Below are 16,267 nucleotides of genomic sequence, written 5' to 3' on the forward strand. Positions count from 1 at the left end.
GTTCCAGTTGAACACCATCCTGAGAAATTTAATATGCTTCAAAAACTGTAAATATAGACCCAAGTAACAGGATAAAAGAACACAGGCAAAAACAATTCTAGGAAAGCGGGGAGTAGAGGCTCCTGCTAACGTGGAGAGAGGCAGACACAGTCTTCAATCCTAGTGATATTTATAGCAAAGCCTGTCAAATGTCAACCTTTGAAAATCAATTCCAATCTTTAAAAAGTGTAAGAAGAAACACTATGTGCACATAAAACAAGATAACAAAAGGACAGTGTCTCAAAAGACTTCTTGACTTCTAAAGTAATTTATCCATCTACTTACAATGGTTAAATGACATTTTCCTGAAATATATGAGTTTTCAAAGCCTAATTGGAGTTTCTTTCTGTTGATCTGATGTCAGAGCAATAAATCATTTTGATCTCAAAAAAGAAATGTGAATATCAGTTTATAAATTAATTGTAATTTGAAAGATTGTTCATGAGTTTCAGTCAATCAGGCATGAGAAGATCTGAGTAGCTGGGTTGGGTGCCGATAACCACATTAATCATAAGGCTTCCAATTTAGACAGCTTGAATGCATTTTTCCTACAATGTCAAATATGACATGAAAGAATAGAAAAGGACTTCATAGCTAGCTTATATCAGGGCGAAGGGAGACAGACCTGCCCTCCTCTTGTGGGGAGCAGCCTGCTCACAGGGGGCCAAGGGACCCCACGGAGACAGGCGGAAGCTGTGGGCCGCGGCATCCCGTACAGCCCTGCCTCGGACCAGGGCCCGTTTTACGGAAAAGATGAGACCGTGGTGCATGACCATGGAATGTATGGTCTCATCACAATCTCCCATCACCCAGGGCCCTGGACCCGTGTAAACTGTGGACTTCAGTTAATAACAGTGTGTCCATACTGTTCATGAGTTGTCACAGATATACCACGCTGATGCAAGATATTAATAGAAGGAGACACTGTGTGCCAGGGATGGTGCCTATGTGGGACTTCCGGTGCTCTCTACTCAATATTTTTATAAATCTAAAACGGTAGTACAAAACATGAAGTGTACCCGTTAATTTTTAAAAACTCACAATGATGAGGGAAAGTCAAAGGGAGACAGGAGCCAAGGGAAAGCGTTGTGACCGGTCAAGGCTGGAGCAACGTGAGCAAGAAAGGTAGTGTGGGACTGTAACCCAAAGCGTGAAATCCATAGCCATGAGCACATACTCACTGAAGTGAACTTAAATAAGTGGGGGAGAACACACAAATCTTGCATGTAGAACAATTTCGTATAGTTCACGTAGATGCACCATACTGAGGGATGTGGAGCGTGCACATGAAGAGAAAAAGACGGACTTTGCACGGGAGAAACTGGACCAACACGACCTCAGGCTCGCAGTCAAGGTCAACACCAGCAGTGAGGAGTCCGGTGGACAGAATGCATGCACGCAGCTTTGAGACTCGGAAACTAGAATTGTACCTGACATCTGCGCACCCAGGGCACTTAGACTCAATGTACTTTGTGAGATATTTTGGCTTAAATATACCATCTTCATATGTCTTCTCTTGTCCCCCTCCTGTTCTATGTTCATATTTATTTCTTTTTGTGGATGAAAATTTTTTATTCTATATTCTATTCTTTTTCAGTTTGGTAATCATCAATATATTCTTTAGTGATTACTAGGTCCTTTATTAAATCTGATTTATTAAAGTCTGATCTAAATTAGTACTCTTGCCTCTGCAGGACATTTTGAAGACAGAACACTTTAAAGATTTATTTATTAATTTATTTGAGAGAGAGAGAGAGAGAGGAGGGAGAACAAGTAGGGGAGGGGCAGAGGCAGAGGGAGAAGCAGGCTCCCCACTGAGCAGGGAGCCCGATGCGAGGCTCCATCCCAGGATCCTGGGATCATGACCTGAGCCGAAGGCAGCCGCTTAACCAACTGAGCCACCCAGGCGGCCCTGGAGAATGCTTTAATTACATCTACTGCCTGGTTTATTTGGAAGGTCATTTTTGTTTGTTTGTTTCTCCAGTGCATCCTTTCATTCCTTCATTTGGATTATTTGAATCCTGTGGAATTCCATTTTAATTTATTTGCTAATGAGAATATCTGTTCTAATTGCTTCAGGCAATCAAGGATTTCAAGGCCATTCTCTGCATACAGAGGGGAGGTTTTACACTCTGCTTTAGAAGGTCCAACTGGGGGCGCCTGAGTGGCTCTCTGCTCGGCGGGGAGTCTGCTTCTCCCTCTGACTCTCTTCCCTCTCATGCTCTCTATCTCTCATTCTCTCCCTCTCAAATAAATAAAATCTTTAAAAAAAAAAAAGGAAGGTCCAAGTGACTTGCAGTTTTACATTTACTCTAATGTCTCTGTCCCAAATCTCAGGGCCCCTCTTTTTCTCAATTAATGACCTGCCCTTAATAGAAGAGTCTTGGCAGGACTGCGTGTCCAACTTACGTGATAATTTACAACTTGAACAATTAAGTTTGGAGTCTGGTCCTCAGTTCTGATTACTTTTGCAAGTCCAAGAACAAGAGATTCCTTCAGTAGAGTGTGTGACTCTTGATATTGGGGTTGTGAGTTCGAGCTCTATGTTGGGTGTGGAGATTACTTAAAGATAAATAAAAAAATCTTAAAAAAAGAGGGGCACCTGGGTGGCTCAGTTGATTGGACATCCAACTGTTGGTTTCTGCTTGGGTCATGATCTCAGGGTTGTGAGATCAAGCCCCACTTTGGGCTCTGTGCTCAGAGCAGAGTCTGCTTGAGACTCTCTCCTTCTCCCTCTGCCCCTCTCCCCACTCCAGCACTCTCCCTCTCTCTCTCTCTTAATAAATAAAATCTTAAAAAAAGAAAGGAATAAACGCTTCCTCTTAGGGCTGCTACTGGAGCTCCCTGGCTCTCTGACTACACGTTAAGCTATACTCAGGCGTTCCAGACACACTCCCATCCAGGCCGCCCACACTACCATCTCGGTATCATCACTGCTGCCAAAAGCTAGCTGACTACAGCAGCTCCTTGATTTCCCAGAGTCTTGCTTTCAGCCAGCGCTCTGTCAGGAGCAGCTACATGAATAATATAAACCCATTTTGTTGCTTCAACATGAATGGATTTCACCTTCAAAAAGATCCCAACAGAGGTGCCTGGGGGGCTCAGTCAGCTGGGTGTCTGACTCTTGCTTTTGGCTCAGGTCATGATCTTGGGGTCGTGAGATCAAGCCCCGTTGTCTGTGCTCAGCGTGGAGTCTGCTTGAGATTCTCTCTCTCCCTCTCCATCTGCCCCTTCCCCTGCACACTTTCTCTCTCTCCAATAAATGAAGAAATAAATCTTAAAAAAAATCCCAACTTATCTGAGCTCAGACATGTGAGTAACCTAAGCCTGGAATCGCAGCGGAGGATCTCTTCTCTGGGATCATTCCTAGTAGCGAGAACTATAGAGTGAGGACGCGTCTGCAAAACAGAAACCACTCCAGCAATTTCAGCACAGGGGACCCAATACAGGGACTAGTTACATGGGGTTGGAGGAGGAGGTGAGGCACTCAGAGTAGCAAGTGCAGAAAGTGGCTACTTTTCATAGGGCTGAGGAGACAGTAAGAAGAGCTGATGTTACTGTATCCCCTGTTCTGGAATCTTCCAGCAGGAGTGAGCTCTGTGAGGAGAGTTGCTCAGGGGAGGTTGGAACATAAAGGAGGAGTAGGCTGGTAGCTGGTGTTGTTACAGAGGCTATCCAGCTGCTGGCATGGACAAGGCGAGGGCAGAGGCTCTAGGGCGAGACCTTTGGTCGTCTCCTTCTGACCTCCGGTTCCCTAGCAGGGAATCCTTTGGCTGAACCCACCAGGAGGCCAGCTGTCCCGGGAGCTGGCACGTCCACAGTGTTCTCTAGGATGCAGGGCAGACCAGGGCAGGGCAGGCAGTGGCTCTGAGAGCACACACAGGGGAGCCTCAGCCTGTCGGGTGTGCAGCCACCCTCGACCCCTCCAGGCAAGCAGCCCCAGTTGGTTAGGGAGCTCCCCTCCAGTCTTGTCCTTAGTGACCCCATGGCCTTTTAGTCCTATTCAGTTTTTAAAAAGTTCTGTCCGGGTCAATTCGAAGCTCTCATGTCAGATCCAGTCTGAAGCTCGTGGCTTTTCCCCACCCCTGTGCAGCCAGGCCTCACCAGCCCGAGGCGCCCGACGACGGGAGAGGGTGACGTTTGTCCTCTCTTCCTCCACCTCCCACTGCTCATTCTAACTCCCTGAATTGGAGTCCGGACAGGGGGTTCAGGACAGAGGTTAAACATCTTTGGTTAACTCCGCACATGGCCACTCTTGCTGTCAGGGGTCCTCACTGTCAGCCCCGAATGGCCATCGATGCCCTCTCTGTGTGGGCATCCCAGGCCAATCCTCTGGGGGACACACACATGACTTTCCCCGAGGGCTCCACGCAGGGGGTCTGGCCTCTGCAGTTTCCTGGCAGGACAGGTCCTGATGTCCCTGAAATTGCCTCAGGACCTCCAGAACCCCTCCCCCGATTCTCTGTGGTCAACTGCCCAGCCGTGGATGGACCTTCAGGATGCAGGTGCTTGGCTATGTCCTATTAATCCTGAAGCGGCAACTGCCTCCCATTTTCTGTGGCTTTCTTTAAAATGTAGGGTGTTCAGTTTGGTGTCCCAGTTGTCAATTCTTGGGACATCCTGTTATGTGCCCACTGATTGTGTTTCCATTTTCAAAGTGGAAAAAGGCCCATTCCTGTAAATTTCAGTGGCGGGGATGATTGTCAGCACCCCCCAGCACATGTCTGCTCTGCTGGGCCCGGAGTTCTCTAGTGTCCTTCCCTCTCTGTGCCTGGTCTGGGTGTTTGCGGCATTGCTGTCAGGACTGTGACCGGGTTCTGTTACCTCCGAACCCAGCAGGTGCAGCAGGACCGCTGGGAGGGTGGACACAGCTAGCACCTCACCCCGCCCTATGACCCTGCACTTCTGCTCTGGGTGTGAGGTGCTGGCCTTCCAATGGCCTCACTCACGCTCTAGTCTGGCCCTTGCCTTGTGACTCTTCTGGTTTTCCTATTCCTAGAATTCCAATGGTAGAAGATGGTGTTAAATGTACGGCCAGGCCAATAGGGTTCCTTTAGGGCCTTGGCCCTTCTTTGGTGGACTCGGGTCAAGGTGTCACCTCCAGCGGGAAGCCTCAGGTGGTCAGGTTTGTAAGGCTTGCTGTTCTCCTCCCGCCCGGGAAGGGAGGGGCTCGACTCTTCTCTTCCGCTCAGCTCACTAGCTTGTTGGAAGTTGCCTGTGTTTCTTGGGGTAGTTCAGGCCATCTGAGGATATAAACCCTTTTAATCTCAATTCGAAATTTTCAGGAAAGAAACAGGTTGGTCCAGAGTGGAGGACATGTTGCCCTAGGGCTGACTGTTGAAGCTCCTGGCTGCCAGATCTCTGACCAGTGGGTTTGTGGATTGGGTCCCTGTTCGGAGTGCCCGTGGCTCCTCCCTGCACCCGCTGTGAGCTTCCATAAGTGAGTTTAAAATGCCTTGTGTAACTGTCTGTTGATTTACCTTGCTCTCCCTAGGGCTTCCCCGGCCCTCCCGGTCCTCATCTGCCTGACGGGGTCTTCTGGTGACTAGTTTCCCGGGACTGGGGGAGAAGGGTCTGGGCTTAGGTGGCGGGCAGCCACAGAATGCTCTAATGAAAATCGAGAGAGTGTAGCAGGTGTCAGTGTCAGCCACGTGTTCAAATCATAAAACCTTGTACCCCTTTTACGCAGACTTCTTTCACCAAAAGTGTAACCAATAACATTAAAAAAAAAAGGATTATAAAGGTGCTCTTGGCACCGACCCAATCAGGGGCCGTCCTGACCTCCGGGACATGGGGGGACCTGGTCGGTCCGGACCCTCGGGCGGGGACATGGGGGGACCTGGTCGGTCCGGACCCGCTGGCGGGGACATGGGGGGACCTGGTCGGTCCGGACCCTCGGGCGGGGACATGGGGGGACCTGGTCGGTCCGGACCCGCTGGCGGGGACATGGGGGGACCTGGTCGGTCCGGACCCGCTGGCGGGGACGTGGGGGGACCTGGTCGGTCCGGACCCGCTGGCGGGGACGTGGGGGGACCTGGTCGGTCCGGACCCTCGGGCGGGGACGTGGGGGGACCTGGTCGGTCCGGACCCTCGGGCGGGGACGTGGGGGGACCTGGTCGGTCCGGACCCGCTGGCGGGGACGTGGGGGGACCTGGTCGGTCCGGACCCGCTGGCGGGGACGTGGGGGCACCTGGTCGGTCCGGACCCGCTGGCGGGGACGTGGGGGCACCTGGTCGGTCCGGACCCTCGGGCGGGGACGTGGGAGGACCTGGTCGGTCCGGACCCGCTGGCGGGGACGTGGGGGCACCTGGTCGGTCCAGACCCTCGGGCGGGGACGTGGGGGCACCTGGTCGGTCCGGACCCGCTGGCGGGGACGTGGGGGCACCTGGTCGGTCCGGACCCGCTGGCGGGGACGTGGGGGCACCTGGTCGGTCCGGACCCTCGGGCGGGGACGTGGGGGGACCTGGTCGGTCCGGACCCGCTGGCGGGGACGTGGGGGGACCTGGTCGGTCCGGACCCGCTGGCGGGGACGTGGGGGCACCTGGTCGGTCCGGACCCGCTGGCGGGGACGTGGGGGGACCTGGTCGGTCCGGACCCGCTGGCGGGGACGTGGGGGGACCTGGTCGGTCCGGACCCGCTGGCGGGGACGTGGGGGCACCTGGTCGGTCCGGACCCTCGGGCGGGGACGTGGGGGGACCTGGTCGGTCCGGACCCTCGGGCGGGGACGTGGGGGGACCTGGTCGGTCCGGACCCGCTGGCGGGGACGTGGGGGGACCTGGTCGGTCCGGACCCGCTGGCGGGGACGTGGGGGGACCTGGTCGGTCCGGACCCTCGGGCGGGGACGTGGGGGGACCTGGTCGGTCCGGACCCTCGGGCGGGGACGTGGGGGCACCTGGTCGGTCCGGACCCGCTGGCGGGGACGTGGGGGGACCTGGTCGGTCCGGACCCGCTGGCGGGGACGTGGGGGGACCTGGTCGGTCCGGACCCTCGGGCGGGGACGTGGGGGGACCTGGTCGGTCCGGACCCGCTGGCGGGGACGTGGGGGGACCTGGTCGGTCCGGACCCGCTGGCGGGGACGTGGGGGGACCTGGTCGGTCCGGACCCGCTGGCGGGGACGTGGGGGCACCTGGTCGGTCCGGACCCTCGGGCGGGGACGTGGGGGGACCTGGTCGGTCCGGACCCTCGGGCGGGGACGTGGGGGCACCTGGTCGGTCCGGACCCGCTGGCGGGGACGTGGGGGGACCTGGTCGGTCCGGACCCTCGGGCGGGGACGTGGGGGGACCTGGTCGGTCCGGACCCTCGGGCGGGGACGTGGGGGCACCTGGTCGGTCCGGACCCGCTGGCGCGGACGAGTGGGTCTGGGGGTCTGAGCACCGGGAGCATCGAGGGTAGCTAGAGCAGTGAGCGGCTGGGGCGCCGGTGCCGGAACCCTCCAAGCCTGGCGGCTGTGGTCCGCGGACCGCGCGCAGACGGAGCGGGGAGCTCTCGGGCCGGCGCACCCGTGCCCCAAGCGCCGGAAGAAGCGGAGCACTGTGGGAAGGCGCGCGGTTTCGGCGGGTTCCGTTAAAATGGCGGCCTCGTCGCCGGCGTTGCCCGCGGGGCCGTAGCCTGTCTGGGGCGTCGGGAACCTGCGGGCGGGCGAGGGCAGGCGCTCCGCAGGCTCCCCCGGGCCGCCCCGGGCGAGGATGGCGACCCCGGACCAGAAGTCGCCGAACGTCCTGCTGCAGAACCTGTGCTGCCGGATCTTGGGCAGGAGCGAAGGTAGCGGGGCTGGGCCGGCGGCTCGGGGCACGTCCAGGAGGCCCGCCGTCCGCGTGAGGCCGCGGGGGCTCGCGGCCCCGGGGCAGGGCGGCCCCGGGCTACGCCCGCCCGCCTGCGGAAAGCTGCAGCCCCCGGGGGGGGGGGCCGGGGGCCCGGGAGGGAGGCCGGGCCCCGGCGGGGCTGAGTCAGCGCTCCCGCGCGCCGCGGTCCGGGGGGTGAGGCCGGGGGCAGGCGGCGCGCCAGCGCGTCCGCCCTCTCGAGAGTCAGCGGGGCGACCGGGCAGGGCGCGGGCAGAGCGGTGGGCTGGGCCGGGCCACGCGGCTGTGACCGGGCTGAGGGTGGCGCGGCGAAGGGGGTGCCGGCTGGTGGCGAGCCGCACCCTCTTCCCTGCCGCTCGGCGGGGTCTGGCGGCTTCGAGCAGGGCGCGGAGGGCTGTGTACGACTGTTACCTGCTACGTCCTCCTTCTAAGGCCTGAGGGTTGCCCCTTGAACAAAGCTGCTCCTGGAGGGTTCGCCCTGCAAATACCGTTTCCCAAACCCGGCCCTGGACCGTGTGTCAAGACGTTATGTGGTCGCGGTGCCTTGAAAAATGGCACGGGCTGGCCCTCTTGGTGTGTGTTTGGGCGGAGAGGTGAGTTGGGGATGCACCGTGGAGGAGTTTGCTGGGTAATCGAAGGAACTGGGTTGCCGTTCCTTCACCACGATGTGGCAACAAAATTGTGCAGCTTTTGCTGGAAGACTCTAAACAAAATTACTTTTAAAATATTTATACTAAATTTGGATCTTTCATGATTCATGACAATGAGGTGCATAATTTATTTGATGCTCTGTGGTAAGGGTGAAGGGATAAAGATGGATTTTTTTTTGGCCTATTACGGGACACCAGCTCCACACAGTTCTTGCTCCATTTTACGAAGTTTAACTCTGTCACTTTGTTCAGCCGGCGGATCTGTGGGCTCGCCACCCCCAGGCACTAAGCCGGGTGCTGGTGATGCAGACAGACACAGACAAGCCGTTCCGCAGGGAATGTGCCTTCTGGTGGAGGAGACATGGCAAGGTAGATGTGTGTTAGCGGTAAAAGCCGAAATGAAGACAGGGTGGGGGGAGGGGAGGGGGAGGGAAGGCCTCCGAGGAGATGCTTAAAGAGAGCTGAGTGGCTGCGGGGGGCCCTGGGAGCATCTGGGAAGGGCTCTGGGGAGGGGGACAAAGAGCTAAGCTTGTTGGTTATGACTCGCTCTGACGTCAGTGTTTTCATTGTACCGGCGGGTCCTCAGTTTCCACACCACCGTCTGTTCCCATTGTCACAGCTGGACTTTGAAGGCCATTTATTGTGAGGTAGCATGATCTTTCTCAATTAAAAAAATGTTTTTTAAAAAATTTGAGGGTCCTTTTGATTGTTTCATCCCTTCCAGGAGATTAAAGCACATTTGGTTAATTCTTTTTCTAATGTCATGTCACAGTTGGCCTTATACTTTTGTAATATTGCTTTTTCAGTGCTGTGGTATTGAGGAATAATTGGTACTTGTTACTTTTTTTTTTTTTTTTAACGTAAGCTCTCCGCTCATGTGGGGCTTGAATTCACGACCCTGAGATCGATAGTTGCATGCTCTATGACAGCCAGCCAGGCTCCCTGAGACTTGTTACTTTTTTTTTTTTTTTGAGAGAGAGAGAGCAAGCGAGCGAGCTAGGGGGAGCAGGGGAAGGGGCAAGAGAGGAAGAGAATCTCAAGCAGGCTCCCTGCCCAGCAGGGAGCCTGATGTGGACCTCCATCCCAGGACCCTGAGATCATGACCTGAGCCCTGAGCCGAAATCAAGAGTTGGACGCTTAACTAACTGAGCCACCCAGGCGCCCCTTGTTACTTTTAATAGGAGTTTCTTATGAATCAGTTTTTCATAAAGTATTTAAAATTTTTTTATAGTTGGCTTGAAGGGACCCTCAGAAACAAAGCACCTAACTCTAATGGTATGTGACATTTTTATAAAGTTAGTATAACCATTATTTCTCAAGCTTTCCAGCCTGAGAATTTGCTTGAAATGCATACTGCTAGCCAGTGCCTGGAAAATTCTCTCTATACCCCTGCCTCTCTCCCAGAGCACATTTTACTTATATCTTTAGATAGTCATTTCTGTCTTTGGAACAGTGTTCTTGGTATTACAGTGTTTCACCTCTGTCAGGGGCAACTTTCCTTTCCATACTTCGTAATCCTCTTTCTAACAAGAGATAACAAATACAGGAGCTTTTATTTGGTAAGTATTTCAACATAAATGCTTAGGTATGACGACAGTACGTGGTGCATTGAATTAAGATGATCGCCCTGATCTGTAGCAGCGCTGGGAGTGTGTCCTGAGCTGCAGTGCAGAGGAAGGAGTCTTGTCTTGCTGGCTCTTGAACCTCAAGTGGTACTGCTGTTGGTGTCATGATTTTCCAAAAACGGTGAGGAACTCTTGATGATGTTCCCAATAAGTTATGGTCTTCCCTTGATTATGTATACTTGGGGAAATCAGTATACATTAACTAGACATTAAAGCTTATGTTAAATGTATGTTGAAATGTGCACTAAATGTCTGTCAACATATTGAAATTTCAGAGTTTTAGGCTTCATTTTAAAGTTGTGCTTGGTGGGCTTATTGTTATTTTAAAATGAATTAATATATAAAAATCTTGGTTTAAATTTCTAATACAGTAAATATTGATAGATTTAACCTATATAAATAAACAAATCCTTTTAAGGATCCTCAATCCTGAGAGTGTAAAGGGGCCCTGAGACCAAACAGTTTGAGAACCACAGATCTAGAGCAATGTTTTTTGTTTTTTTGTCTTGGAGCATTGCTTTTCGTTCAGCTGGAGCTGTGCATTGGATCCCCTGTGGTCGGGGAGAACCAGATGGCAGGGTGGCGGTGGGCTCGCTGGTGGCCCAGCAGTGTATCTGTTGTGTCAGTAGGGTATCTTACTATAGCTAAGTCTTCACACCTTGTCGCTTTGAATTGTTTACATGGGATGCTTACTCAGAATGAATCTTGTGGGCCCCGCCTGCAGAGATTCTGATTCTGTAGGGGTCGGTGGGAGCTTGGTACTTGCCACACTAGCATGCCATCCCAGTGACCTGCGTCCGGAGGGACGTGGCGCGGCTGGCCCCGGAGCTCCACGGACCCCTGTGCTTTATTTTTTATTTTTATTTTTATTTTTTTTTTAAGATTTTTTATTTATTTATTTGAGAGAGAGAGAGAATGAGAGATAGAGAGCACGAGAGGGAAGAGGGTCAGAGGGAGCAGCAGACTCCCCGCTGAGCAGGGAGCCCGATGCGGGACTCGATCCCGGGACTCCAGGATCATGACCTGAGCCGAAGGCAGTCGCTTAACCAACTGAGCCACCCAGGCGCCCGGACCCCTGTGCTTTAGCTGGCGTGTCGTCCCGGCCTGTAGGACAGCTGCGTTGTCTGCATGTGGAAGGAGCAGCAAGGCACAGACTCCGACCTTACCAGTCCGTTCACTGTCCCCGGCCACCTCGGGAAGCCCTCGAGAGCTCCCAGCTGCAGTGTTTGCACTCCCCTGAGCCGCGAGGATTTCGTGCATCTCTCTGTTCGGTTTTCTTTGATCTGAGTGTGTGTGGAACCCTTTTGGGATATAAAAGGCAGCAGTTGTTTAAAAACTCGTGGTCGCACATCTCAGTGCTCTCGGAGCCTTCACAGTTGAGACCATGCATTCGCAGTGCATTTCTTGCCCTGGTGTCGCACCTCTTCCAGCCCCTCTTCACTGCTGCCAGACGGTCCTTTCTAGAGAAGAAAGCTCATCACATCAGGTGAAGGAATTCATCTGTTTCCTACGTGTAATCTACAAGATGAAGAACAGATTATCTTGCTGAGAAGTCAAAAGCTGGGTGCTTTGTTGAGTTATGGTTTTAATGGCTGTGGTAGACATAACATGCATTGAAATGACATTTTCAGATTAATAATAATAATAAAAATAGCTAACGTTTTCCAAGTACTTGCCAGACACTGTGCTTGCCCCGTGAGCTAGTGGATTTAGCTCCCAGTGATGCTGGACGGTTGGACTACTTACTATTACCCTCACCTTGTAGCTGAGGAGACAGACGTGCAGAGAGTAAGTAGTTTGCTCGCTGTCACTGAGCTAGTGAATTGCAGGGCCGGGATAGGAACCCACATCTCTGGTTCCAGAACCTGATGTCTTGAATTAATTCCTTCCTGTTCTTCTGTGTAGCATCTGCCAGCTTACTTCCCTTTGTGCTGAGTGGAGGCAGCACAGTGCTAGCCCTGCCTGTGGTGCGGCCTCTTGCGTCCATCCTCACCTGGTTTTTCTGAACACCTGCTTGTTTCAGAGTGTGTGTGCGCGATCAGCACGGTGTCTGCTCTCTGGTACTCGTCCGATGCTGTATCCTTGAATCCGCTGGTGCCCGGTTCTCCTCAGAGAGATCTCAGAGGCTGGGCAGCAGAGCACTGGCTTCCCTTCCGGGCTCCCGACACCCAGGGCAGGTTGGAGGTGGGGACAGAATGCATTCCTCGGGTGTTTCGTGGTAAAAAAAAACTTGAGTACTCTTTTTTTTTTTTTTTTTAAGATTTTATCTATTTATTTGACAGAGAGACACAGCAAGAGAGGGAACACAAGCAGGGGGAGGGGGAGAGGGAGAAGCAGGGTCCCTGCCGAGCAGGGAGCCCGATGCGGGGCTCGATCCCAGGACCCCGGGATCATGACCTGAGCCGAAGGCAGACGCTTAACGACTGAGCCACCCAGGCGCCCTGAATACTCTTTAAATCTTGGACTGAGCCAATCATTAAAGAGCTACAGCCTGGAACTCCTCACCTGGGTGTCAACGGAATGACTTTAGCTTTTATGATTTGGATTTTAGGACCCATTGGCGTTGGTGTCCTTTGAGAAACAGAGTGCGCAGTAGCGCTCTGCATCTCCTCGTGTCCTTTCACATGGCAGGCTCCTCCCCATCAGAGGGCAGCTTCCTCAGAGAGGCCTTCCTTAAGCAGCCCATTTCACGAGGTCCTCCCCGTCATTTGCTGTCGTGGCGTCCTGCTCAGTTTTCTGAGCAGCTCTGACCACAGGCTAATCACCTTGTGCAGTTACTTGCCTCATTTTTCGGATTCTCACTAAGACTGCCTTGTTAACCACTATGCTCTGTTCTGCTCTTGGGCCCATGGTGTTTGGCATAGAGTAGGTGCTTAGGAATTATTCTTCCAATTACTGATTGAGCTTAGATGTACTCTAGAAACGGAATAGGATTTAGGGAGTATTAAACTAGAAATTTGTAGTCAACATTGTTTGATATTTCGCATTTTAATCTTTGATGGTTAGGCTCACTAAACAGAGAAAAATTGCCACTGTGAATTTAATAGTCTGTATTCTATGCAACTACCCCTGCAACTTAGGTGGGTTTTATTTAAAAATAGCAGATGGATTTTCAAATATTTGATATCAGCAAGAAAGATAGATGGCAAACTTGTTTGGCAAGGAGATGGGGAAATGGAAGGCGGCCGATGAGGCCGAGGTGAGATGCTGCACAGGACCACAGGTGCCTTGTGCAGAGACTGGGGCGGGGGGGTGGGGGGAGAGGGAGAGCTTGCTTCTGGTGTGGAGGAGGTTTGAGTGTTAGAAAAGTCGAAACTTGATGAAACTTTGGAGCAGAGATAGTAGTTTGATGTACTTGAATAGGTTGTTAGTAAACTAGTTTTTGTAGAACTCAGGATCATGGGAATCTAAAAGTATTTTTTAAGTAGAATAGTTTTACCGGTACCCCTTTGTAAGCAAGTAGTTTCCACTTCCACATTTTTTTTTCTTTAAGCAGGCTCCATGCCCAGTGTGGAGCCCAACGTGGGGCTCTAACTCACAACCCTGAGATCAAGAGTTGGACGCATAACCAACCAACTTAGCCACCCAGGCACCCCAATGCCACTTTTAATATGTATTTATAAAATTAATATTTACCACTTAGAAGAACTTTAAAAGTGTGGAAAAGTATGAGGAAGAAAATTAAAACTACTCGCTAATGTTAGGGTTCCACAGAAACACTCTGATTATTTCTTTTTGCTTTTGGTTTCTTTTGCTTTTTACCCCCTTTGTATTCACCAAGTCCTGAACACATTCTGTGCTATATGCTTGCCTTGCATGTGTGTGTGTTTGGGTGTGCTTGAGATAGGAAGGCCATGTGAGGAGGTGACATTTAAATGGAGAACCAAGTGACATGGTGGAAGGAGTCCTGGGAAGATGTGGGAGAAGACGGTCAAGGTCTGAGCTGGAAGCAGGTGTCGTGTGCTCAAGGACTGGCAAGACCGCAAAGCATGGCCAGTGCATAGCCAGAGCAGCTGGGAGGTGAGAGGCAGGAGGTGCATTAGTGAAGTGACAAGGGACCGGGTCGGGTAGGCTGTCCTGGTGAGTTTGGATTTTATTCTGTGTGTGTTCGGAGGGTTCAAGCAGAGCGATGATACTATTTATGTTTTAAAAAAAGATCAGTCTGACTTGGATAATTTAAGGGGGCAAAAGTGGGAACTGGGTGACCAAGCTACCGAGGAGACACCTTGCAGGTGGATGGCAGCTGTGGAGTAAATACCTACAAGTCGGATTGCTAGGCAACACGGAAAGTGTATGCTTCGCTTTTAAAGAAACTGTCAGAATGTTTGGCAGAGCGCTTGTGCCGGCTTCATGCTCACCGGCCAGTGTGTGAGAAGAGCTCCCGAGCTCAGAGAGCTCCCCGCCTGGGTGGTGGCCGTCTGTTTTTATTGCAGCGGTTCAATAGAGGAATAATGGCGTCTCGTGGTTTTAAGTTGTGTTTCCCTGATGAGGAATTTCATTGAGCATCTTGTCATGTGTTTCTTTGCTGTTCATCTTTGGTGAATTGTCTGTTGAAAACTTTTGTTTTTTTGGGGGGGGGAGTTTTTGGATTTTCCCCCCCTTTATTGCGTTTTGAGAGTTCTGTTTATCTGGATTCAAGTCCTTTGTTGTGTTTTGCAGATGTTTTCTCAGCATTTTCATTCTCTTAACAGTGTCCTTTGCAGAGCAAAAGTTTTAATCTTGGATGGACTCCAGTGTGTCACATTTTTTAATGGTTCACGATTTTGGTATTTTACGTGAAAACTCTTTGTCTAACTCCAAATCACAAAGACTTCTTTGTGAAGACTTCTTCTTCTGTTGTTTTTTTTCCCCCTAAGAGTGTTGTAGGCTTCTGTTTTATGCTTACTGTGACATATTTGAGTTAATTTTTATATGTTACACGATGTGGGCTGAGATTCTTTTTTGAATTTACCGAAGAAACTGTTTTCCCCCCACATTTAAGTTGCTTTATTCTTTAAAGTTTTTAAAACAGCTTTAAAGATTTTATTTACTTATTTATTTGAGAGAGAGAGAGAGAGACAGAGACAGCATGAGAGGGGAGAGGGTCAGAGAGAGAAGCAGGCTCCCCGCTGAGCCGGGAGACCGATGTGGGACTCAATCCCAAGACTCCAGGATCATGACCTGAGCTGAAGGCAGTCGCTTAACCAACTGAGCCATCCAGGTGCCCCTAAAACAGAGCTTTAAAAACATAATTTTTAAAAAAGATTTTATTTATTTACTTAAGAGTGAGCTGTGGGGGGTGGCAGTGCAGAGGGAGAAGGAGAGAGAGAATCTCAAGCAGACTCTGTGCTGAACGCGACTCGGGGCTTGATCTCACGACCCTGAGTTCATGACCTGGGCCGAAATTAAGAGCTGCTTAACCGACTGAGCCACCCAGGCACCCCCGGAAACATTGATTCCATGGCCCCATTCCAGATCAGTAAATCATGATTGGTGAAAGATGGGGTTTAGAATCAGTATGCTTTATTTTAGAATGAGTACAGATTTACAGGAAAATTGCGACTATCAGAGAGAGTCCCCTTATACTCCACACCTTTCCTTTTATTAGTGTCTTACATTAGTATGGTATGATTCTTCCAGTGAGTGTATCTAAGGATGCATTCGCTACATACTTTCCTCAGATTTTCTCACTTAATTACCTGATGTCCCTTTACTCCTGTAGGGTTCTTTCAAGGGTACCGTGTTACCTTTAGCTGTCATGTCTCCTTGGGCTCCTGTTGGCTCTGATAGTTTCTCAGACTTCAAAAAATTATTATTTTCTTGATGACCTTGACAGTTTTTAGAATTAAAAGTTATTTTATAAAATGTCTCAGTAGGGATTTAGCTGGTGTTTTTTTTCCCTCGTGATTAGACTGTGGTTCTCTCTGTTTGGGAGGAAGGTCCCAGAGGCAGAGTGCCCTTCTCATCACCTGGTATCCAGGGCGTATCCTGTTAAGTCGCTCATTACAGTGGTCACTGTGGTCTTGACCTTGATCACCTGGCTGAGGTGTGTTTGTCAGATGTCTCCTCTGCCTGGTGCTCTTCCCCATTTCCACGTTCTCCTCTCGAATGGGAAGACACTGAGCCACCCACACTTACAGGCTGGGTGTTACGGCATACCAGCTCCTTGAAGAGG

General features: G+C 51.6%; 1 protein-coding gene across 1 annotated transcript in view; it reads left to right on the forward strand.

Moving 5' to 3' along the window:
- Window positions 1-7,580: 7,580 nt before the first annotated feature.
- TUBGCP3 (tubulin gamma complex associated protein 3) overlaps window positions 7,581-16,267 on the forward strand; it is a 73,520-nt gene continuing 64,833 nt past the window's right edge. The window contains exon 1 of the mRNA XM_027589804.2: window positions 7,581-7,800. Coding sequence (XP_027445605.1) covers window positions 7,725-7,800 — 76 coding nt within the window. The 5' untranslated portion in view covers window positions 7,581-7,724. The remainder of the gene's footprint in view (window positions 7,801-16,267) is intronic.

Source organism: Zalophus californianus, chromosome 3, assembly GCF_009762305.2.
Source record: "Zalophus californianus isolate mZalCal1 chromosome 3, mZalCal1.pri.v2, whole genome shotgun sequence".
In the NCBI taxonomy this organism is placed as follows: domain Eukaryota; kingdom Metazoa; phylum Chordata; class Mammalia; order Carnivora; family Otariidae; genus Zalophus; species Zalophus californianus.